Source organism: Pelecanus crispus, chromosome 3 (genome assembly GCF_030463565.1).
Source record: "Pelecanus crispus isolate bPelCri1 chromosome 3, bPelCri1.pri, whole genome shotgun sequence".
NCBI classification, from domain to species: Eukaryota; Metazoa; Chordata; class Aves; order Pelecaniformes; family Pelecanidae; genus Pelecanus; species Pelecanus crispus.
The window spans coordinates 2,186,749-2,210,791 of NC_134645.1; the positions used below are offsets into that span (position 1 = coordinate 2,186,749).

A 24,043-nucleotide genomic window follows, 5' to 3' on the forward strand; every position below is an offset into this window, starting at 1 on the left:
GGTCCTAGCACGGCCTCCGACCCGAGGAGCTGGGGAGCATGGTCCCATCTGTTCTTTTTGGGCCCTTTCCCTTGGGAGGATATTGCAAAGCGCAGATTCACAGGGCTTTGCTCTCCACTTCGCTTCCCACTGACTGCTTTGATTTACTGGGAAACCTGGGCCCTGCATTTGCTCGTTTTGCTTTTTCGTGCAGTTACAGGAGGCTACAGGATGGTTCTTGGGCTGATTCCTGGACATAGCTAGTTCGCCAAATACCGCTTTTTTATATATATATATGCGTTAATGGTTACGTTCATAGTGCGTTTGGTAATGGTGCCTGGCAATGAGAGCGGAGCAGCTGTGGACATAGTTACTGCCCGATCCCCATCCGTCCCCTGGAGAGTACAGCACGAGTGTAGCAACAAGCTGCTTGAATTTTCTGTGCTTCACTGGTGGTTCGTTCTTCGATACTGTTGTGAATAAAACCGTGTTTGAATTTTCTTAGGTAGTCAGAGTTTCTACCTGGAGCACACTGATGACATTCTCTGCCTAACTGTGAATCAGCACCCAAAGTATAAAAATATTGTGGCTACCAGCCAGATCGGTAGGTGACTCTCCATATAACAAAGTTTTACTCAAAACTTATCAGGGGCACTGATTTATTTTGGGCTTTTCTGTGTAGGAATTTTACCAGGACATGCCAGTGTTACTGTCCTCAAACTTTTTCTTTGATTTGAAAGAGGTAATGAAGCTTCAGGATTTTCTTACGATTTCAATTTCATCTCTGATTGTGAGTCACTGGATTTTAGAGTTAATTGTACTACAATCATATTTCAGAAAGCAAGCTTTGATAAACTGCAGTAAATCATCTTGTTAATCTGTAATCATAAGATGTATAGAATTCCCTCTTTCCTTCCTGTATCCAAGGCACTTTTTAGCAGTAAAATGCTTAGCAGTGAAAACACAGTAATGAAAATTTCCTATGCAGACGTACAAAAGCTATTTGGAAAGGGAAAGAAATAGAGTGAAATCTCAACAGAAGTTACGACACATGTAAGCGGCCAGTTGCGAAACCATATGTATTTATTTGTTTATTTACATGGAGAGTCCTGTTAGATTCCCTAGTACCTTTTGCAGGAGTAAACATGGCTTGGGAAATGCAGGATCATTTGTCCCAAGCCTTGAGAAGGATCTGTTGCCTTTCACTTAAACCAGCTTGATACTGGAATAATTAACTTCATGAAAAAGAACGCTGTCATTCTAATTCATGTCATTCTGGAAGGAGACTCAAGTCCGTAACTTCTGTAGTAAGTCACTTAACAGGAGGCAGAAAAGTGGTAGTAGATGAACGCCTCGACAAGCCATCTTTGCCACCTGTACGGAGTGCTGTCGCTTCAATTCGAATGTTGAGTAACCACAAAAATCCATACATATTGTCAGAGCTCCCATTCAAAATACTGATTTCTATGACAGGGAAAAGGTGACTGTTAAAGGCCCTTTTTCTATTCTATCCGTAAGAGCCCATGAAATCAGTGTTTCTGATTTTGGTTGATACTCTGCGTAACTACAGATTCATTTGACTTTTAAATTTAGTAAGTTTTTAAAAACTGCACGTCTTTAGCATTTCTTTTAAATACCATTTTTAAAACTCAGAAGTACTAAATATTGTTGTGATATTTGTGTATAAAAGACAATATACCCAAAAAAGTTCAACAATATTCCTGCTTATTTGTTTTGTTGATTTAATCCATATCCATTTTCAAATTTTTGATTTTTTTTTTTTTTTTCCTTCTGGTGCTGATGCTGGCACTTCAGCATTAGAAACATGACTTATTTCACCTATTGTTTTCCCTTGGTGCTTCCTCATTTGCCATTGCTCTCACAATGCAGGTGATATGACAGAATTTCCAGGTAAGGCTGATTCGTTTGTGAATTTTAGTCAGCAGAGTTATGTAAAAGTTTCATGTTACCTCATTGTATCTGTGTGAATCGCGGATACAAGTGCAACATCTACAGACAATTTCTTTTGCATGAGGTTCTTCATGAATGTTATGTTGTTCTTTTAGAATTTGTCTTACTTCATGAAATACAATGATTTCCCCCTGTGTTTGCAAGCTATTATGATTTGATTTTTTTTTTTTTTTGAGTAGTGTTAATCTTAAACCAAACCAATACCCCACAACTTATAAGTGTCTGTTTAGGTTAAATGTTCTTGAAAAATGCCTATTTTGCATTGAAGCTTTCCAGATGCTGGATTAATTTTCTTTTTAATACTTCTTTTTGCACATAGGTACAACTCCCACAATTCATATCTGGGATGCTATGAGTAAGCAAACGATTTCCATGCTACGTTGCTTCCATACCAAAGGGGTCAACTATGTTAACTTCAGTGCAACTGGCAAACTTCTGGTTTCAGTAGGAGTTGATCCAGAACATACTATCACAGTGTGGAGGTGGCAAGAAGGTAACTCTGGAAAAATCATGTTCCTTCAGCCTAACAGAACTGTGTGCAATTACTTGCTTTTCCTTTCAAGTCTTGGGAATAAATTTGTGCTCTTACTCTGAGTGTTGTGGCTCCCTAAGTCGCAAAATCAGTTAAAGGAGATAGCAAAGTGCTAGAAAATATGAACAAGAAAGTAAGTTTTAAACTTCTATTATAAATAGAAGCTAAGGAAAAACTGTTGTTTAATATAAAATTCCATGAAATTAAGGAAAGTATTTCCCTTCTCTTCTTAAAATACTTGAACTTCAAATTCTGTGCCATAGATAGGCCTTTGGGAAGTCATTTCCAGAAAAGAATTATCATCTTCAGAAACGGTGAAGGGAGAGAAGTGTCTCGGCTTCTTAGATGTTTCCCTGTGCATTTCACCAGATGGTAACTCACTGATGATATACAAAATTTGTGTGGTCTAATTTCACTGACCAAGGAGAGAAATCATGCTATGAAGAAAGACCTAAATCTGCATTTCCTAAAACTGTCAGGTGCAGTGGACTAACCGGGGACCTTACGGGTCGCATGAATTAAGATGTTTGATACACTAAATAACGTTGGGATTTGCTTAGCTTTCAGCATCTGGGACACAGTTCTTTAATGCAATACCAGGTCAATTTATTTTAAAAATCGTATCAGAGCTTAATTTTGCAGGTAAATTTAACTTTATTTTTATCCTTTCCTAATTAAAACAGGGGCTAAAGTGGCTAGCAGAGGAGGACATCAGGAGAGGATATTCGTGGTAGAGTTCCGCCCAGATTCAGACACGCAGTTTGTGTCTGTTGGGGTGAAACACATGAAGTTCTGGACGTTAGCTGGCAGTGCTTTGCTTTATAAGAAAGGAGTCATTGGTTCCATGGAAGATGCCAAAATGCAAACCATGCTTTCTGTTGCCTTCGGAGCGGTGAGTTCAAATTACTCACTACAGAATTTTATAATACATTTTTATTAAACCTGCAAGTGTCAATTCCCTTTGTTGAAATCCGGTACAGTGCGGACAGTGCAAGACCATGGAGCTCTTGCTTGTTAGTTAAACTTTTAATTTAAAACTTGTACGCCTTTAGATCCTCACGTAAGCTTTCTAAGCAGGGTTGGGTTTCTCTGTTAGTGAACATTTTTTATTAATGTCTGTGCATACTTACAGCATCAGCTGCCATGGCTTTTATCTTTTTTACTTTGCTGGTTATTTAGCACTTAACTTAGAAAAATGTAATATTGTTATTTTGTGTACAGGCTCTGCAACGTTTTTCCTGCAGACAGCATTTGGTATGACATATGCTAGTGATTCAGCTAATGGTGACAGTATGTAATACTCTCCTGTATGACCATTAAGGAACCATAGTACTGTGCTTTAGACTTCATAGTTAAGGAAAACAATGCATATTAACTGTGAAAAAGCAGCGTTACTATGATACTAAGGTCTGAAATAGCTTCTGCTTCATCCAAAAAGCCCATAGCAATTACCTTTGCAGAGGTGGGGCAGAAATTATACAAATCACCAATTCAAAAAAACTCCTTGCTCCTAGTTATCCACCCTGGACAATAGTATTAATGTGTGAAATGTGAGTGTATAAATTTAGACACCCAAATCCTCATTCTTGTGCCCAAAGAAGTGACTTTATTGTCAAAAATTGCTTAATACTAAACATTTATTTCTATTCTGATGGCATCATTCCAGTATAAAACAGGAGTAATGTAATGGACACTAAAGACCCTGAAAGTGATTGTAAAAAAGAAGCAGAACGTAATATTAGAACAGATTGCTTGTCTGTACTTCCCAAGTATAAACAGTCCGACAGACATTTTATATATTTAAATAATAAAACTAATGTCCTGTAAGGGGCACCTTCAAAACCAGCAGGTGAACTCTACTGCATTAGCATACGTCATTCATGCAAGATGGTTTTTTCTTCCTCAAGTATATGTCATTGAATCCCACTGGAAGTACAAGTCCATGTCACAGGAGCATGAGTAAATTGCTCTTAGTAGAGCAGGGGCTGTGCACATACTCTCTGCTTCTTTGTGCATCCATGGACCTCACGCATTTTCATCCAGGTCCATCTAATGCCAAAGTCGACAGGTCGTGCTGGGATACAGCCACACTAAATTTTTGTCTCAAATGGTGGAATGTCATTCTGGGGCTTCTATCCCCCAGTACCTTCAACAGACACCATTGCTGTTTGTTGCAGAACACGAGACTTTCCTTTGAACCCTTACCAAAAGGGTTCACTCACAATTTTTCCCAATATCTGTTATTTCAGAGTCAGTGGACTTCAAGGTCAGACCATCCTCAGTTCTTTAGGCAAGCTTTTCCATTTAACAGCACACTCCAAAAGAGCGTTTGCAATGCAGAATACTTGCTGCTTTTTCCCATTCTTCAGGGAGTCCCAGACCTCTGAACAGTTTGCTCCATGGAGGCATTTCATGGCTTTTATGAGAAGTTATGCCATTGCTGTGGTGCCCAAAGTAGGTATCAGGTTGAGTTAGTTCTGCCTTTAAGTTTATACACTTTATTTTCAGCATCTTGAAGATACTGCTTGCCAGTCACCTACACTGAGATTCTCACTGACACATACTCAAAGCAGCAAGAAACGTCACTTAAAGTTCAGTAGCGGTAACCTGCCGTCCGTCTCCCCAGCAGGAGACACGACATAGCACATGCACAGCAAAAGAAGTACATGCATCTGAAAAGTCCCAAGATGAGGTGCATGAGGTGAATGTGTCCTAGGCTGGGACCCCTACCATTTATAACATCTCAAAGACACACCACTGGAGTGCAGTCATTAAACTCATGAAACTCAGTCTCTCAATGCGGATGGTTTTAATTCCTTTCATAGTTTCATAATTTAATTCATTACATAGTTGACTTTTCTCAGGAAATTCAGTAGGTAAAAGAATTTTAATTCAAGCTGGACAAAAATGCTAAGGTATTTATGATATCAGAGATTGTTCCTATTTGTTGCAGAATAACCTTACATTTACTGGTGCCATAAATGGAGATGTCTACGTCTGGAAGGATCATTTTCTGATCAGGCTTGTGGCAAAAGCTCACACAGGGCCGGTGTTCACAATGTACACGACTCTTCGAGATGGACTCATTGTTACGGGAGGGAAGGAGAGACCGTAAGACACATAATCTTCCTAAAGTGCACAACTTTTGTGTCTCTTATATGGTATTTTTTGTTTATCCAATATCCTAGACCTATACAAAGCTTCCCAGAGATAAATGGTTCAATCATCAATAGATGATTTCAATCTAAATTTTACACCACGTGCCCAGGTGTGTTAGTAAAGGACAAGTAAGTAGGGCACTCAAGGGTCACGGTAATGCATGTTATGTGCAAAGGACATATGGAACCTCATTAGCAGTTGATGTGAACACCTGTATAAGCTCCCTGTCACCTGAGCTCCTGGCAGCCTGGCATAAGTGGGTTTTTCTTAATTTTTTAATTCTGTCAAACTACCGCCAAACTCACCCCGTGGAGCCTCTCTGGTTAGTAAGTTCTTCAATTTACCAGAAGTAAGATATTTGCCAACCTTATCTTGGTGACGGAGATTTGAGATTAGGTGACAGGACAATTTGGTTTTTACAAATTAGGTATGATACTGTTTAAAACATGAAGCGTGATAGCATTTGAATTTTTATTATTTACTTTCCATTACACAATAGTGAGGTGATTCAATGCATGTTTTATTATTTAATGAGAAAAATACTGATGGGATTTACATATGGGATTTGTTGTAGCCTGTGCAGAAGGAGACATCTGGGTAACACAACACGCTTCTTTTCAGCACTAAAGAAGGGGGAGCTGTAAAGCTGTGGGATCAGGAGATGAAACGGTGCCGAGCGTTTCAGCTTGAGACAGGCCAGCTCATTGAGTGCGTGCGCTCCGTCTGCAGAGGAAAAGTGAGTGAGCTGACGTGGCAGATGTTGCTCTTCGGCACGCACCACTGCGTGTTGTTCTTGGTGGAGGCTGGATGGGAGACCTGGGAGAAGACTTTTGTAACGTCATGGGAGGAGGCTTTGCCTGCCTACCTGGTGATGTTTCCTCACTTGTCTTTCAGAGCTCAGTGATGGGCTTTAAACTGCATTTTAGGATCAGGATCACATTTCTGATGCTTGGTGCCTGCCTTTCCTCTAGACAGCAAGGAGAGGGAAAGGCCTTTGAAGGCCTCTAAAGGAGAGTGCTAAGTGTAAACATATTTCACCAGGGTAGGACTTGTCTCCCACCTTTCTTTTCGAATGACAAAAAGAACTTAAGTACCTACTTTATCAGGTTTGCTTCCCGTGAGATATAGGCACAACTTAGGTGCTTCAGTTAGGCAGGATGGATCCTAGCTTTTTTTCTTTTTTTAAAGTCAAAATAAAACAAGTTGCCATGGAGAATTGCTGACTGACTTTAAGTTTTGTTTTGATAAAGTGGAAAACAATATAAATGAGTAATTTGAGATGCTAAAATCACTCTTGCACTTGTTTAAATTGTACTTGTAAATGTTGTGAAAGGAGTGTGTGGTGATGCAGGAGTGTTACTTCCTATGATGGGTATCTGTCCAACCTAACACTTCATGAAATGGTCTTTATTTAGCTTTGTATATCAAGTCTCAGGAATTTGACGTGTTGATAACAACACTGAGGAATGTTGGTTTGTATTTCTATTCAAATAGCCATTAACCAATTCCAAACTGCATTCCAAGTATTTGCCAAGAAAGCTCTCGCAGTTTAGACAATGACAGTATGGCTACAGTAGATGCAAGGTGCTCCTAGACAGTCTAACTGAGCCTAAAACCCTGTTCTGATTTTTTTATTATTGCCCCAAAATTATATTTAGTCACCTCAGAGGTATGAGAATCATCCTTTGCCAGCTTGTATGTAAACACTTTGATCTGAATTAAAATCCTTAAGGGCAAGACGGAAATGCACCGTGGTCATAACACTAGAACATGATACCGGATTTTGAGATGTGACAGTATCAGTGTTTTAGTCTTCTGTTTTTAAGATGCTGCATGAACCAGCAATATAAAGCGGGATGAGAAATATCACTGGTATTTCCGCGATACATCAGTACTTTACTGCTATTGATATTCTGTCTGTTGTACTGACAACCCACCTCTCATTCTTCTTCTGGCTGCGAACAGGGGAAAATTTTAGTGGGAACAAAAGATGGAGAAATCCTTGAAGTAGGAGAAAAAAATGCTGCTTCAAACTTGTTGATTGACTGTCACATGGAAGGGGAAATCTGGGGCTTAGCAACTCACCCCTCAAAAGACATATGTATCTCTGCAAGTAATGATGGAACAGCAAGAATCTGGGACCTGTGTGACAAAGTGAGTATCACTAAATTGAAAAGCATGTGATTAAAAGGGATCGTTTTGTATAACCATGCATTTTTCCAACTGTATGATGTGCCAGCTACACACGCACCTTTGAGCAGCCATGTAGAGAGCAGCGTTTCTCTTTGCTTTTGGTACAGTGCTGGTTTTTTTCCTGCTATGCAGCGATGGGAAAAGGTAAGTCCTTGGTGAGGTAGCATGCTGCTCTTTCCAAAAGCAAGCCATTTGCCGAGAAATGCCATTATTTAAAAGCACTCGTGCTGATGGAGTGCTTTTTGTTGTGTATTGCTTATTTTCATCTGAAAGTACAGGCTGGAGTGGATTAAGGAAGCGTTTTAATTCCACCCTGACAGACCGGGATTGGCGGATTGTCCTGTCGCTGACTAATACGCAGACCCTGACAATAAGCCTCCCTTGCTGGCAAGCATAGCTCCCTCCTTTTTAGAGCCTTTCTTTAGAACCGATCACATTGCATGTGTGTAGTTCAGGATTTTTTCCAAGTCAAATTGCATAACAACAACTATTTTTAAAAATAACAAATAAATAAAACATTCTAAAGAATAACAAAAAGGTTTCTGCTTATGCTAGCCTACATAAACCTTTTCAAAAGGTAGTTACCTGAGCTAACAGGGATCGTTTTAAATATGGAAAATGAATATATCATCTCTACGGTCGGGTAAGTGAAAATGCACAAGCATTCTCGTGTATTTTCACATAGCAAATCAAGTGGAAAAAACCTACCCTGATCAGCAGTTGTAGAAGCTATCAAAATCACCTTTCCAACAAAACAGGAAATGGATTTTTCAGCCTTTTCTGCTAAATAGTATTCTTTCTGGTGTAAAACTTGAAGTCACCCTGCAACAAGATAGATGCAAACATGAAACTCCCACCTGAATTACATCTATATTTTGAAGTCTGTTTTGCGACATATTGCCTGGTGGGATGTGATTTTTTGATGTGAAATTTCAGATTTATATTTAGAGGAAACTATACACAATTTGTTTTTAATCAGTGATTTTTGTACCTTGCATGTGGAAGCTTTCCATTTGCTTGGTGGTTTTCTCCAGGGGAGGTGTGAGCCTATTGCTTTTGTTCATACAGAAACTGCTGAACAAAGTGAATCTAGGTCATCCAGCAAGATGTGCCGCATACAGTCCTGACGGTGAAATGGTTGCAATTGGCATGAAGAATGGAGAATTTGTTATTTTACTGGTAAACAGCCTTAAGGTTTGGGGCAAAAAGCGAGACAGGAAGTCAGCGATTCAGGATATCAGGTATGTCAGAAATTTCAGTCAAAGTTCTCTAAATACACAGCCCTTACTCAAGAAAAAGTCCACCAAGTTCCAAGTTGATTTCCAGATTTTTTTTGTAACTCCGTATTTGTTGAAAACTGCATGAAATAATGAAATGCATTTACTGGCTGACTGGTGGCTTTATGTATACCTAAAGCTTATATATTTTATATACCACACACTTTTTTTCCCTGTGATTAATTCAGTTATATCCACTTGAATATAGCTTGTAATTTGTACACTGTGGAGCTGTGATTATGGGAATTAATGTTATAGTACATTTTAAAACTGCAATTCCTGTTGCTTTCTCCCAGAGGATTAGCGTTCCTCTGCACGTGTGCTGTGTGCTTGGTGCCAGTGCAATATTAACATTGGTTAACTACGTATGATATCCTCAATCTTCCTCATCTATTAAGCATCCAGGTTTGGTTTGGATTCAATCTTGTTGTTGATACAAGGGTTTTCTCATTTTCCAATAAAAGAAATTTGTTTCCTTGTGTTAACATGAGACGAGAAAGAAAATCTGGCACAGAAACAGTAAATTATATCCCCATTCCATGCTTTATTGTCTAGGATCAGCCCAGATAACAGGTTTTTGGCAGTGGGTTCACAAGAACATACTGTGGATTTTTATGACCTCACTCAAGGTACAACCCTAAACCGAATAGGCTACTGCAAAGACATTGCAAGTTTTGTCATCCAGATGGATTTTTCCGCAGACAGCAGGTACATTCAGGTATGTCTCGTGTTGACCCATGTGTGTTTGGATTTATTCTGACAGGCGCAGTAACAAGATGGAGGTGAGAAAGGGTGAGGGAGGCTTTCCGAAGTTATTCGGAATGTCAGGGTGCCCCTAAATCTTCCGAGGTAGACCAGATAACTCGGGTTGCCTTTAGGATGTTCGCAGAGCTCTATTTAAAGTCCTCTCTTTCTTCTTCTTCCTGGGTTCTGCATCCCCGACAGCAGCAACATAGCTCAGTTCCCTTACAAGATGAGTAGTGTGCTAAAGGAAAAGCGTTCCCTTGTGTCAAGGGAACGGGTACAACACTGAGACAGAAATTATCAATTATAACCTCAATATGGAAACAGTTCTCCTCCTACTACTCCCTAGGATGGGATGCATATGGTAGACGAATTAATATGTGAGGTTTCCTTCTGAAATTCTTCTGATTTAGTAAAACTAGGTTGAGATAAACCAGAGAGTATCTAACTAAAATCGATCAGCTATGCAGTATGCATACGAACACCTCATTCAGTTATCATCCTGTAACATTATTACTTCATATTGCATATAATGAATTATAGCTAACTGGGAAAAATCAGAAATTTTATCGTAGATGTTAATTTCCTGATCAAACCTGTTGAGAATATTACTGCTGGAAATGTTAGAAAGCAAATGACGGCAAAGTTACTAGCTTTTTCCCTTCCTACTTTCAGGTATCAACGGGTGCCTATAAGCGTCAAGTTCACGAGGTACCGCTGGGAAAGCAAATAACAGATCCTGCGTTAATAGAGAAGATCACGTGGGCCACGTGGACAAGGTACGAAATTAAAGAACAAAGTTCCACCCAACTGGGGACAGGGGTGATACAGAACTAAGATCAGATTGTGTAAAGCAAATGCTTGAAATGTCCCCAGGGTTTGGCAAACCTGCAAGAGACAGCACGCACGCTCCCCTTCCCCAAAGCTCTCTTACACACTTAGGTTTTTTTACACGTATTTGTAGCTGGTCGGTGTCTGTAGTAATTAGTACTGTAGTAATACCGAGGGCTGGCTGCCATGCGCCCATGGTGGCTTGCTGCCATTCGTCCCAGGCTTCCCAACAGCGAGGTGCATGGCCCCTCACATGGCTCCGTAGCCTTACAGCTTCGCTTTTATTGGCACGCTGGCGTAGGCGCTACCTTATCCCACATCAGCAAACACAAGCAGCACAGGAGGCATGGAAACGTGAGCTGATTGTATTAAGGAAGGAGTTGTGGGTATCATTAAAATATATTTACTGACATGGGTTTATATAGGCCCCTCCCAACATGATTACAAAGCTGTGGCCGCGCTCTTATTGTAGAAAGCGGACCAGGCCAAAAGCAGATCTGACAGTAAACGGTGGGCGACGACACGGGCAGGTTTTTAGGAGAAGATAAGCGAGAATCCTCCTAATTTTATTGCTCTGCTATCGAGCAAGCATAAAAATCTGCCCCAAATTACTCATTTCTGAGCGCTCTTGACAGATTGCGGGAGTGGGGCAGAGGCACCTGACAGTTAATAGGCGGGAACGATTATAAAGGAACTTAAACGAGGGGAAGAAGAGGTATTTAAAGAAATACTCTGCATCCAAACAAGCATCCCCTCATTCAAGAACTTATGGCTAGGAGACGAGAACGTTGCTGCCAGAAATGACTGTGGGAGGGCATGTACGCATCCATAAGGAAAGGAGGAGGCCAGAGCTGCACAAGCTGCTGGTATAAAATGATGCGAATGGCTTCACAGGAGATAAACCTCGGGACTGATGGGTAGAGATGGTTTAAGAGGCACACAAAAAGAAGGTATGTCCCTGTGGTGCTCTCGGAGATTGCACCCGGTGCAACGATTGAGAGGGCAAAGACTTGATTTAAGGGCGGCAGTTTTTTATTACCAGGCTGCGTTGCCCCACCATGCTCTGGCAGAGAACAGCAGCAAGTAGGTCTTACGGTCTAACGTTCTTTTTTTAACTTGGTTTTGGAACAGCATTCTTGGAGACGAAGTCATTGGAATTTGGCCGCGAAATGCAGATAAAGCAGACGTCAATTGCGCATGCGTGACCCATGCTGGCCTAAATATAGTCACGGGGGATGACTTTGGTCTGGTGAAACTGTTCGACTTCCCGTGCACAGAAAAATTTGTAAGTGGATATTTTATTTTAATCTAAAGAGCTTGCCTTTCCCCGTGTTCAAACCCCTGAGCGTGCAATTTTCAGGCGTCCGAGCGGCATGGTCCGAGAGGCCATCTCCAGGCTGCTCCGTCCGCGGGAGAGCAGCTCGCAGGTGACAGGGTGGCCACCATCCAGCTGCCGGGAAGGACGCAACGCGCGGAATCAGGTGCCGAGCTGGGATTACCGAGGGCTCAGAGACACCAGTACTGCTGGGGATGGGATTTTGTCTACACTCGCAAGGCAATTTTGTCACTCTGTAATGCCATGCTACTGTACTAATTCCGGAACTTCTGTTCTTCTTCCAATAGGCCAAACACAAGCGGTATTTTGGGCACTCTGCACACGTCACCAACATACGCTTTTCTCACGATGACAAATACGTTATAAGTACAGGAGGAGATGACTGCAGGTAATTGCTCATTTATTTTTATCACGATCAGAAATTTTGCGTGTACCCTTCTATGCCAAACCCACAGCAATGCGTTTAACACCTTTCTCAGCCTGCTCAGCCCGCTGGTGTGTGATTGTTTTAGCTTGTTTGTTTTACTCTGGAATTGCTGTATTTTATGGTCACTTGCGCCCGATTTGCTCTTGGCGCCCTTTGCAAGGCACCTATACTGGGTAAAACATCTCGCATGTGGGTTTCTGCATTTACCAGGCATCTGCTCGTAGCTCCGTGGCTTGCCTTCCTCCCTGCGAGAGGGCAGACGAGGCGGACCATACCTGTTGCCGCGTGGGCCAGCAGCGAGCTCGGAGACTTAGGGTGCCAAGAGGTGCCCCGGCTGCTGGCACAGGACCCATTTGTGTGTCTGAAGAACATTCAGATCAAAGACAGCTGCTGGGGGTGTCAGTCACACAAAAATAACTGAACAGCTCCCGCCCAGCAAAGGGTAGGACAGGAATTCCGGCTGAACAGAAGGATAGACAGATTTAGAAAGACATTTCAAATAACAGGAGGCTTCTTGAAAGGTGCCTGAAGTTTGCGTTGGGGTGTTTTGGGCGTTTTTTTGCCCCCTACCAAAAAAAAAAAAAAAAAAAAGTCAGTGTGTGTGCGAACACGTGTGTGATTCCCGCCGGATCCCCCTCCATCCCCTCAAACCCCAAGTCTATTTGAGGTTCCAGTACTGCTCGGAGAGGACACTTGTCACGCAAAACAGGGAGCAGAAAGGTGAGGAACAAAAACTAGATGTGGTTAAACACAAAATGTAAGAGACTTTTTGTACGGCAAAATGCAGAACTAGAAAAACTGAAAAGCGACAAGATAGGAAAGGAAAGGGCACAAATCCTCACAGGAGCAAGCGTCAGGAAGCCACCTTCAAGAACCAGGTATTTCTAACTGCCTACTCAGCAGGGAAAACGCAAGCCAGAGACTGCAAGCCTGAGTCATTTTTGCCAGTGAACAAGACTGCGCCTCTTTTCCAGAGGCGGAAAACTACTGCTGCATGTCTCACGGCGCTGGGCTCCCCTCCGTACGCCTGCAGCACAGTCACTGGGGTTGCGCACAGTTTGTTCAACAAATTTCACTCTCTTCCCAGTGGGCGAGATGAGCTGTTCTTCAAATTTAGCCTGGCCCCTCAAAATGGATTTTTTCATTTTTTACTTTGGGGGGAAAAAAGAAAGGAGTGGGGAAGCGTTTTTCTTTGAAAAAGGGGTTGCATGGTGGGAAAGCCAGAAGCTCTGCCAGCTCAAAAAGCGGCTGCACAGGAAGAAAGGCTGCACGTAGCTCAAGCGGCAGCCTGCAGGCTAGAAGTTACATAAACGCAGAAAAGCTTCTGGGCCGCCTTCATTTGGACAATATAGTTGTGGTGAGGGTTTGATTCAAAGCGTGACTACGCAATGACAGCATTTCCACCCTCCCGGCCTTCACTAAAACACGCACGCGCTAGGTCGCTACGACGCTCCAACGCTCTCCTGAGAAAAGGAAGCGCATGCGAGTGCTGGGATTTGTCGAGTAACTCCAGGGCTTAAGGTTGCTTTACCTGGCACCTTGCAGGTCAATGTGCATTTATAGCCATGTATGTATTTAACGCTGTCTCTCTTAGTACAATATGCTGAAGGTTGTCATCGAGTTAGAAAAATAACTATGCTCTCAATTAATTTCTTTGTAGTGTATTTGTATGGCGGTGTCTTTGAGAGGAGACACTTCCTGCTGCTGTTACTGCCACCACCAAGGGACTGCTCTGGACTGGACAGCCACGAATGCCTCTACCCCTCCGGCTGCTGTAATTTCCATACGATGCTGCATGGATTACACATTTTCAGATTACTCATACGAATTTACTGAATGTGACCTTGCATTTGAAAGACCAATATCCTTGAGAAGGAAGCTGAAGTTTGAAAGGGAATCGTTTTGTAACCTGGGTAGGCCAAAGTGATGAACAGTTCACTCGCGAAGCTGCTTTTGCCTAATACTGTGTTATTCAAACCGTGTCTGAAAAGGGAGCACACCGAGACAACGCTGGGCCCTTTAATTTGTGCGATTTCAAAATTTATGGCTTGAACGCTTGTTCAAGAAAGGCGGTGTTTTTTAACCACACCTGCATAAAACTCAAATTTGGTGCACTGAGTACAACTGCAAGCTTTTACTGAGCATGCTGGGGTTCACACTTCAGCTTTCAGTAATCGAAGGAGCAAACTATCTTTTAAAGTCCATTTTATTTTTAAATATATATATTTGGCAAAAATTTCTATCCATGAAGTGCCTTTGAATAATTTTCCAGTAGTATGGGCTACAGGCTTGCCTCCCACCAATTGCTTTCAACATACGGTGCTATAACTTTCACACAGAGGAGGGCTAACCATTCACACCTTTTCCAGATGTGTACTTACATGATCCCTGTTTTCTGCTTTGGTTTTTTTTGTTTTGGTTTGGGTTTTTTTTAATACCTTCACAAGCGAATTCCAAAATGTTTCCGAGAGCAAGAAGCTACACGCTGTTACAAGGACAAATTCCTGATGGCGTTACACCTCTTGATAAGCTGTTCACAATTGGTTCGTGATGGTAGCTTGACTGCAGCCAGGAATTTGAAGCTAAACTCAAATGGTGAGTAGGGGGGAGAGAGAGTACGGAGAGACTTGGTTAAAAAAATTTTCACGCACATAGTAAGTTGTTCCCCAAGTCCTCCTGCGCTTTCCCTTGTTTGGGGGAAAATGCGCTTTATAGGTAACTACTTCCACAGGCAGTGGCCATCCAGAAGTGGTTTGAAAGCCTCCCAGAATCGCTATTTCCCATTCTTCCCATTCTGGAGGGGCTTCCTGAAGACATCCACAGGATCTCTAGGAACGCCCGGTACAGCACTCGCAGGGACTGCCCGTACCCTCCAGCAGGCAGCTAGTCCCGTGCTGCTTATGAGCAGGAACGAAATCACTCTGCTACCAATAAATTTCCCTATCCTTGAGAAAAGCGTAGTCCTTGCTAAATTTGGACTCCTCTCCCCGTCATTGCTTCTCGTGCAGCCCCCTCGTCTGTGACTGGGCTGTGGGACCGTGGGGCAGGAGGGCAGCAGGCAGCTGAGCCGACGGGAGAGTTGTTGCCTCCACGTGGAAGTGGAGGCCGCGAGCAGATCTACGTAAAAGGCAAGTAAAGCCGTTCGGCGTTTGTTAACGAACATTTTGTCAAAACCAAAAACTACAGGGCCAGTGGAATTGGAGAAAGAAAAGCAAGTTCAACTTTTTCCAATGAAACTGTTTAGAATGGAACAGAAAAGGTGGGCGATGCCAAAACAAATGGGGTTTGAGATTTTTGGCATGGAATGACATTCGTATTTTGAAATTACCTTTCTTTTAAAAAGACTGTCTGTTCATCAAAAGAAATAAAGGCCAAAATAAAACATTTAGACTTACATTTTTAGTCTTTGAAAAGAAACGTTAAATAGTGCTTTAGTCCCAGTTCAGGAAAATACCATTTTGAACTGCGGACACCTCCTGCCAATCCACTTCTGACGCCCACCGCATAAAAAGGTAGCTGTTGGATGCAGCAAATACCCAGTTAAAGGAGTGGATCAATGTACGTTTAACACACAAAAGTGCTTCAGCAACCTCAAAGAATCACCTTTTTTTAAAATTGAATTTATTAATGCCTTATATTACTATACAGAAGATCAGTTTGTCAGATACACAATAAGAGTCCCTATGCAGTCTTTTTTTTTTTTTTAAAGAAACCTTCTTGATCAAATAATGTAGTCATGTTGGGTGGTGATGTCAGTAAGCACCTTCTTTGCCTATGTCGTAATGATGTTTGCCTTCCTTTCACACTGATTGTATCCCAAATAAAACCAGTCGCGTGGCAGAATGAATTAATAAATGGTGATGTGAAAAATATCTTAAAGCAATAGTGTCTGTCAGGAAAACACTTAAAATTTGTATGTTTATATGGTTTGGCTTTATGTATAAAATGTTCAGAAGTAACAATGTATTATACTGTAAACTAAAACGTTAGTGCATGGATTTATTTTTCAATGGTCAAGATGCCATTCATTTAAAATCTGTGTCTCAAATAAATTTGGATACAAGTTTTCAAGGTCCAGCTCTTAAATCAGATTCAACAAGTCGATCTGAAAAGATTACTGGGACTTGCTTTGCAGTTTCCTTCAGACTAGAATACGGCATCGTACGTTACTGTCTCAAAAAGAAAGAGAAACCAAGGATCTTCACTTGGCTTCGCAGAACCTAAACTGTCGTCTGTCACCATTTTCAATAACCAACTCACAACGCTTCAGCGGCGTCTGACACCGTCACCCCCGTGTCACTGAGCCGGCGGCGCAGCTGGCAGCGGGAACAACGGGGGCCTTCAGCATCCAGCATCGAGGCCTCCTCGCTGCAAGAACTGCGCGCCGAACTGCGCAGCGCCGGCCGACACGGCTATTCGGGACATCGAATCTGTAAGCGGAACCCAACAAACTGCTTCACACTGCACATACGGAAAAAAAAGGTATCATGAAAGATCCATCTACTCACATTGCTATACGTCTGACAAACTATTTCCACCACCATGTACAATGGATATTTAATCACGATGAACTTAAAATAAACACAAATATATTAAACTTGCCTCAAGAAAGCAAAATACCGATATTATTTTATGTCTATAAGCTTTATTGATACTTGGGGTTTTTGGGTTTTTTTTGCCTTTTTTTTTTTTTTTTTTTACATTTCACAATGCATTCCACAGACTTAGTTCAATACAGCTTAAACTGCAAGTGTATAAATTTTCATTCATCATTTCTTGCATAACAAGGTTTTAAGTTTCCAAACAACGTTTGCAGCATTAGATATTCGGTCCACAGATTATCAGAGTTTGAGAGACTGTAGAATTACTTGCTCAAAATCAACTACTGTACGTTTGTGCAACAAAGTGTACGCTGTAATTTTCTTTTAATATATGTGGAGGTTCCTTTGTTCATTTCTCTTTTTTGTTTGTTTTTTTTTTAAACAGATGCTAGTGTTTACAGAGACATTTTTAGTTTTTCAAGCTTGGGTGCTACAGAGCTAGTCCAGAAATCAGTCAATTCTCTGAAGTATGAAGCACTGTGGAGCAGCTGAAAGATCTAAGCTTTGTGAAACACACATATATATATATATTGGCAATTGATAAAACAATAAAATCACAATACAGCTATACTCATACCAAAAAGGCAAGATTCTTTCAAAACTTGCTAGAATGGTATATTCTTCTAAAACATCTCATTTTAGAAAATCTGCATCAATCTACACAGACCATACACAGTGCACAAACTGGGAAGTGTTACCCTCCGCTCCACCTGCACTACCTCTTCTGGAACGCAGCAGGGACTACCTCTGACGAAGCAAAATGTACAGCTTTCTCAAATCTTTTGTATTAGCCGGTGCTGCACACAGGATAAAGAAAGATGATTAGTTTTAGATCCATACATAGCAGCTTACAATACTTAAGATGATGAAACACATGGCAGTCAAAACAGTTATTTTTTTTTTTTTCCTCAAACACTGCGTTGCTAAAAAATAAGGATCTGTGAAATTGCACTGCAATGTCAAGGGTTTTGCTATTCCCTGACCCTCCCCGTGTAAATCCAAATGAGTATTTTTTTTCCCCCTTAAAAGACGAACTTCCTATCGATAACTTGCTTCAGGCTTTTTACTCAGTTTTGCGCTTCAACCCAGGGATCTTTGCTTGGATCCTACAAGAGGAACGGAAAAAGAAAGAACAGCGTTTGCGTAATGAACAACAACAACAAAAAAAAGTAGGTGTAAACACAGTCTTAAAAAGAGCAAGATAATTATCACAACAATTGCAAAACCTAGTATACTCAGAAACTAATGAAACCTCTACATTCTGCTTCATTCACCCCTCAATTGCAGCTGCTGAGGGCCTCTGGTTTTGCTAATGGTTTCAAATACACCAGAGTTCTATTAGAAATAATACAAGATTAACTTAGCATCAGCAATAAAGGAGCTGATTTCAGAACCATTCCAAATTTATTTTTCTTTCTCCCCCCCAGGACTAGTGCAGGTAATGCCTTTGTTCTATACAGGAGTACCACACATACCCAAGAATTGTAAACATTATGTATGAAGTGAAATTTAAAAAAAAAGAAAGAAGAAAGAAAAAAAAAAAGCAACTCACTTAGCCATCGCATCTTTGACGTTCTTGTTCACGAGTCCCAAATAGTGGTCAATTTGGGCCTGCAATTGAAGATGGCAGCCGTTACAGACAGCTCTTACCGCCCAAGCCGTGCGTTACACGGGCGGAAGGGGCTCCACCGCGTGCGTGTCCCAGTGCGACGCCAGCGCTCCCGCGGCTTCAGCCACAGCACGGGCTAGCGTTCGCCTCGGGAAACGCACACGACAGCAGGGAATCAGCGGGAAAGTCCCCAAATATATCATCCCTGGCTTCTGCACGGTCCGTCAAACCCGTCACCAGCGTTACCCCCCTGCCGCTTTCTGAGGCCTCCCCAACGTGAGGGTGTGTGACCAAGGCCCTCGGCGAGGGGCTGCCAGCGCCTCCGGGCAAGATGGAGCAGGAAAGCGGCTTAGGTGGGCTGGGCCTGGTAAACAGCTTACGCCTTCGGAGAGGATTGAGGAGCCCGGGTTAAGCCACGCGCATTGTCCATCAGCTTGCCTCGGGGTTACAGGATTTCCTTTCACTGCAGCGTGCTTTGTTCTTTCCTAGGAGCTCGGGGAGGAGCCCAAGAGGCTCCGCCATCTGCTCCGTGCCTTTCTTGCTTCCTCAGTCCCAGGCTGGCCTCCATGAGCAGTGTTGTTTTTGAAAGAGGAGAAGGCACTGCTAAGCCAGAGCTGGCTCCCCCCTCCTGTGCTATGACCTGCCGAAGACAGTCCCCGCTCCAGCTCGGCTATAATTTAATCATACGTGTTTTATTTCGGCTCCTTCTTACCTCTTTCTTTTACATTAGTCTCCCCCGAGGAGAAGCACCAGACTGTGCCGAGCGTCTCCCACCTCCTGCTTCTGCCAGGGCTACAGATTCCACGGGGCTTCAGGACACAAATCCCGAAGCCAGCTCCAAAGAAGTTTCTTCGGAAATTGTTTTTACAGTACTTCTGTCAGGATTAACGTGCCATGCCTACTGCTGCTTTAGTCCTGACCAGATCTGGATCGGAGGAGGGAAGGTCTCTGCTAATCGGGCCCTTTTTGCAGCCCTTGGCTGGGGCAGCCTTCTTACGCTGCCACCAAAAAGGCGGAGGGGAAAGCACACGCAGCCTGGACTTCAAGGTGAACTTGTGTCTCTTGGCCCTGACGCTGCCGCCAAGTTAAAGGCCTATGTTTTAAAGGCTTTAAAAATTTTAGAAGACTGAAATGAATTTTGCTTTTATTCGCTTGCGGTTTTGCTTCAACAGAGCTAATTTTATGAAGCAGTTAATGAATCGTATTAAACACTCACCTGATGTCTCTCATAAATAACAGGAACACTGAAGAGCGAAATCAAAGCTGGAAAAGAGCACACCAAAGGTATAAATATTGACAAAAGGGGTGGTGTTCAGATAAAGCAATGACTGGTTTTCACACCTTGACATTTCTTCAGAAAGGTACAAGAAAAAGAAATAACTAAGCCCCATACAAAAATTGTTGGCCGGTAATTTCAATAATCCCCATTAAGGAGCAGCTGGGCTGTTCGCCAGGTCTCATTAACAGTACAGCAAGTTTGGTCACGGTCCACTTTTTTTTTTTCACTGTGCATTATGCAAATTCTTCAACCAGGATGCTCAGGCTTCTGCCAACGTCAGGCTGTTTCTGACACCTGAAGCCAGCCTGCTCTGGCTCCAAGAACCAAAACTACCTGCAGTGGGACACGGCCAGAGCCCGTTTTGTACCTCCGCCAAAGTGAGGTACAATACAGCGATGATACTCAAGCGCGGCTAATGCCGACAGGGACACGCACCACGCAACATGCTTTTACATGATACAGTGTCTGGAAAATCAGCAATCTCAAGGAATTCAACGCTGCCATTCAAAATGATCCATTCTGCAGCGTTACCAACATCCCAGGAAAGGGGACTCATCTGTAACATATTGCTGCGCTCCCAAGGACACAGGAATAGCCTCACAGCACCGAGCAGGCTTCAGTGCTTTTCCAGGGTTATTTTGTATGCCAGGTAGTTAACACAATTTAAAATACTTACCCAGAATCAGTAATGTCAGACCATTAAACAAGGCACCAACGTAAGTGAACACCCACATCAACACTGCAAACTGAAAAGAAAAAGAAAAAGCCTGTCAGCCCCCAGTCTGTCTTACCAGAACATACTAGTTAGAGCAGTGAGAGAACTTCTCTAAACACACACATGAAACTAAAACGCCCCAAACTCCACTTCACCCTTGTTCGGCTCATGTAATTACAGCTGAGTGACAAGATGGCTGAAGGGCTTGGTAATAGGATATGTGGCCTCTTGCGTCCAGGTCATCGGGCTGAATTCAGCCCAAGTCAGCGGTGACCGAAAGCTGTCAGTACTCAGTGGCTGCTCAATGCCCTGTGTTTATACAGCGCTTCCCGGCTTCCTAACGGTGGGCAAGCACAGCTCCTACCTCCCGCCCTTCAAAGAGATGGAACAAGACAGCAAGGGAGAGGCCCAAGGGCTGGCGCGTGACCCAGCACCCGGTGGCAGAGCCAGAAAGCGAGCGGGCCATTTGCTCGCGCGGTAGCCCAGCGGCCAACACACGAGCGCATCTGCTCCGGGGCCGCAGCGCAAACGGTGGCACCAAACTATCGCAATCACGCTTCGGCTCAGCAAAGGTCTCGATGAACCGTTCATAGACTAGGCAGAGGTTTCTGTCACATCGGGGGGGAAAAAAAGCCTGTCTGGAAGGTAATGTGGCAAGGTTGGCTGAATTGACTTCTTTTTCCTTAAAAAAAAAAAAAAAAAGACACAGGAGCTTTGGATGCTAAAAAATTCAGGGAAGAGAGAAGTCAATAGTGCCATAAAATGGAAGCTGGCTCTACCTCAGAGAGAAATTCAGAAGCAAAGACGTCCCTTCTGTTAACAGACACCTAACCCCTCACCCTGCCGTAATTTCTGGCTTCATATCCCAGCCCCTAGCTCCTACCCAGACCGCTCCTCCCCGCCGCCACCCCGCTGCCTGCACTTGCGCAGCTCCCCGGTCGTGCACGGGCTCCGCGCCGCTTCGCTAGCTTTACAAAAGATCCGCACAAGCTCCAGCCCCTCAGCTTTCCGCCAGGTGGAGAGTGTCCCAAGCACACCTCTGACCTATACCGGGCTGGGAGGGGGCCGAAGGCTGCCAGCTCTATTTCTGTGTAGGATTCCTCCCCAAGGAAAATCAGCCGGTTTCTTCTAGTGTTGCACAGCCCACGAGGAACTGAGCAGAAGCCAGGATCTGGATGTCAGACGCAGCGGATTTACCAGCGCTCATTTCTTGCTCGGCGCCGAATCGCGCTTTGCATTGCGCAGAGCACACAGACGACACCCCCAGCCCTTTCATCACCCAAGCACATCTGGTTATTTTCTGTGCAAGACACTGCAAACACCGAACAGCCCGACAGACGTGGTGTGGAGGCTGCTGCTGGCATCAGGGAGAGGAGATCTGGGCACAGCTAACAACCAAAGGTGAAGCACTCCGACAAGCGGGAGATAGACGCAAAGAAAAGATGGGTACAAAGCACTGGAAAGAAAAAAAAAAAAAAAAAGCATGTGGAAGGAGTGTGGGTGTGGGCAAGGACCTAGCCCGCAGCTGAGTTACTCAGCAGTTGCGTATCCAGACATCCATTTTTAGCTTATCGCAAGATGCAAAATCTCCAAACCAAACAAAATCAACAGCCAACAATAAGATAAGGGCATGACAATCGATACAAGTTTAATTACCTGACCTCTGTACTGAAATGAACTGTACTTCAAGAGCTTCATTCAAAGCTGATCCCATTCAAACTTCTGGAGGATTAATTGCAAATGATGCAGTTCTTTATCCGTCTGTTCTTTCTAGATGTGACACAAGCAGCACTAGAGGCACAACGTTAACCCTCAGACAAGGCTGCAATGTTACCATCAACTGCATTCCCACTGAAGGATTTTGGCAGGTTTATCAAGAAAAATAAAGCAGATTTCTCTAAACTCCCTCATGATTCATTCAAACCTCGGCCCAGTTCTGCTCTCCGCAGTGCCAGGGTGAGAGCTGGCTGCCTGCCTCTTTGCACGCAGTGTTTTAAGGGAGCAAATACTTTCCTTTCAGAGCAAGTCCGTACGTGCAGCACGTCCCCCTCCCCAGCGAAGGGAGGAAAGTCAGCAACTTTGGCTACAGCCAAAAGCCCCCGAGTTTGTGGTCATTCAGAACGATTCTCTTGCGGGCTGCATGTGCAGTAAACTAAATATGCCGGCTTCAAGCACACACAGCAAAGCATCCTGACGGCTGTCCAAGATCTCCGCTGCATGAACACACTTACCGAAGCTAAGCACCACCCTGGGCAGGCGAACGTTCAGTAATATTGCTGAAGACTATGACTAAGTCAGAAAATGTGAGTTTATGTTAAGCGGAGGGGTAACAGATATGAATCAATTCCAAAGTCCAAGAGTTACCAGAACTATCCAATCCTAATTAGTGAGCACTGAATATATGGCCCAAGAAAGATCAAAATCCAGGCGTTAACATTTGACTGACACAGGCTTTGCTTCTCTGAAAGTCGTACGGGTCTCTATTTTCTTTTCCTTAGAAATGAGACAAACTCAGAGAACCTTACAAATTCAAAAAAAAAAAGACTTACCTGAAACACACCTAAATGCTTAAAGCTCTAAGACCAGAGAAAGGCAGAAGGCAACCCAGGACTGACCTACAAAGATAAAACTGCTCTTCCCACACCCTCGGGACGGGACAGAAGGGAAGCACGGGGCCAAGCTCAGCCTGAGCGTAACAATGATACGCAAACCAGTAAAAAACCCCAGTATATCTCAGGGACCGAATCGAGATTTTGCCTACCTCATTCCAATGATTAATGAATCCCCAGCACCCAAAGCATACTGCAATTTAATGGCAAATCCAGAAATGTCCGTATATCAGTTTCTTTACTCTAAAATAATTCAAATACAGCACAGAGCTCTGTTTCTCAAAACACCAGTTGAGCAATCACAAACTGAAAGCAACTGTGCCCCAGTGTCGGAACGGCTGCCATTGCGCAGCGGGGGGTGAAGCCCTAGATCCCTGTTCATCGGGACAAAGTGCAGCTTCTCCTGGGACTCTCTGGCAAGGGCTCCTCTGGAATTGCTCCTCAAGAGCTGTGAGGAACTGCTGCTGCTGCATAAATATTTAGAGTCCATTTTAAGACTTCCATGACTGAAGCGTTGTTTAATAAAAAAAGAGAAGAAAAAAAACTTAACAAGACAGATTTTACAGCCAGAACTATTACATACAATAAACTGACCCGCAGGCATTTTCTACATTAAAGCTCCGTGACTTTAATTATACACAAGCATGCTGTTTCCTATACTGAAGCTGTTTAAACTACACGAGCCAAGATATTTTTATTTTTTTTTTAACCAGTGCCGTTGTATTACATAAAGCCCTGGCATCTTAATGTTCTCCTCAAGCACAAACTCTTCAAAATCAGT

The 24,043-nt window shown here is 43.1% G+C and overlaps 2 protein-coding genes across 12 annotated transcripts in view; one reads left to right on the forward strand and one right to left on the reverse strand.

Annotated features, from left to right (window-relative positions):
- Positions 1-14,134, forward strand: part of EML6 (EMAP like 6) — a 116,707-nt gene extending 102,573 nt beyond the window's left edge. For 3 of the 6 annotated variants that reach the window (XM_075707084.1, XM_075707085.1, XM_075707086.1), the window contains 13 exons: positions 485-587; positions 918-934; positions 2,270-2,443; positions 3,166-3,374; positions 5,436-5,593; positions 6,263-6,377; positions 7,607-7,795; positions 8,903-9,075; positions 9,667-9,829; positions 10,531-10,634; positions 11,818-11,971; positions 12,310-12,410; positions 14,110-14,134. In XM_075707084.1, coding sequence (XP_075563199.1) covers positions 485-587; positions 918-934; positions 2,270-2,443; positions 3,166-3,374; positions 5,436-5,593; positions 6,263-6,377; positions 7,607-7,795; positions 8,903-9,075; positions 9,667-9,829; positions 10,531-10,634; positions 11,818-11,971; positions 12,310-12,410; positions 14,110-14,134 — 1,685 coding nt within the window. Of the gene's footprint in view, positions 1-484; positions 588-917; positions 935-1,869; positions 1,891-2,269; positions 2,444-3,165; positions 3,375-5,435; positions 5,594-6,262; positions 6,378-7,606; positions 7,796-8,839; positions 9,076-9,666; positions 9,830-10,530; positions 10,635-11,817; positions 11,972-12,309; positions 12,411-14,109 lie in introns of all 6 variants that reach the window. The other 3 variants (XM_075707083.1, XM_075707087.1, XM_075707088.1) reach the window with 3 other exon arrangements.
- A 1,914-nt stretch (positions 14,135-16,048) lies between these two features.
- The window catches only part of RTN4 (reticulon 4), a 47,726-nt gene continuing 39,731 nt past the window's right edge, over positions 16,049-24,043 (reverse strand). For all 6 annotated transcript variants that reach the window (XM_075707416.1, XM_075707414.1, XM_075707412.1 and 3 more), the window contains 4 exons: positions 20,615-20,684; positions 19,876-19,922; positions 18,603-18,661; positions 16,049-18,156 (listed from right to left, as the gene is read on the reverse strand). In XM_075707416.1, coding sequence (XP_075563531.1) covers positions 18,114-18,156; positions 18,603-18,661; positions 19,876-19,922; positions 20,615-20,684 — 219 coding nt within the window. In that variant the 3' untranslated portion in view covers positions 16,049-18,113. The remainder of the gene's footprint in view (positions 18,157-18,602; positions 18,662-19,875; positions 19,923-20,614; positions 20,685-24,043) is intronic.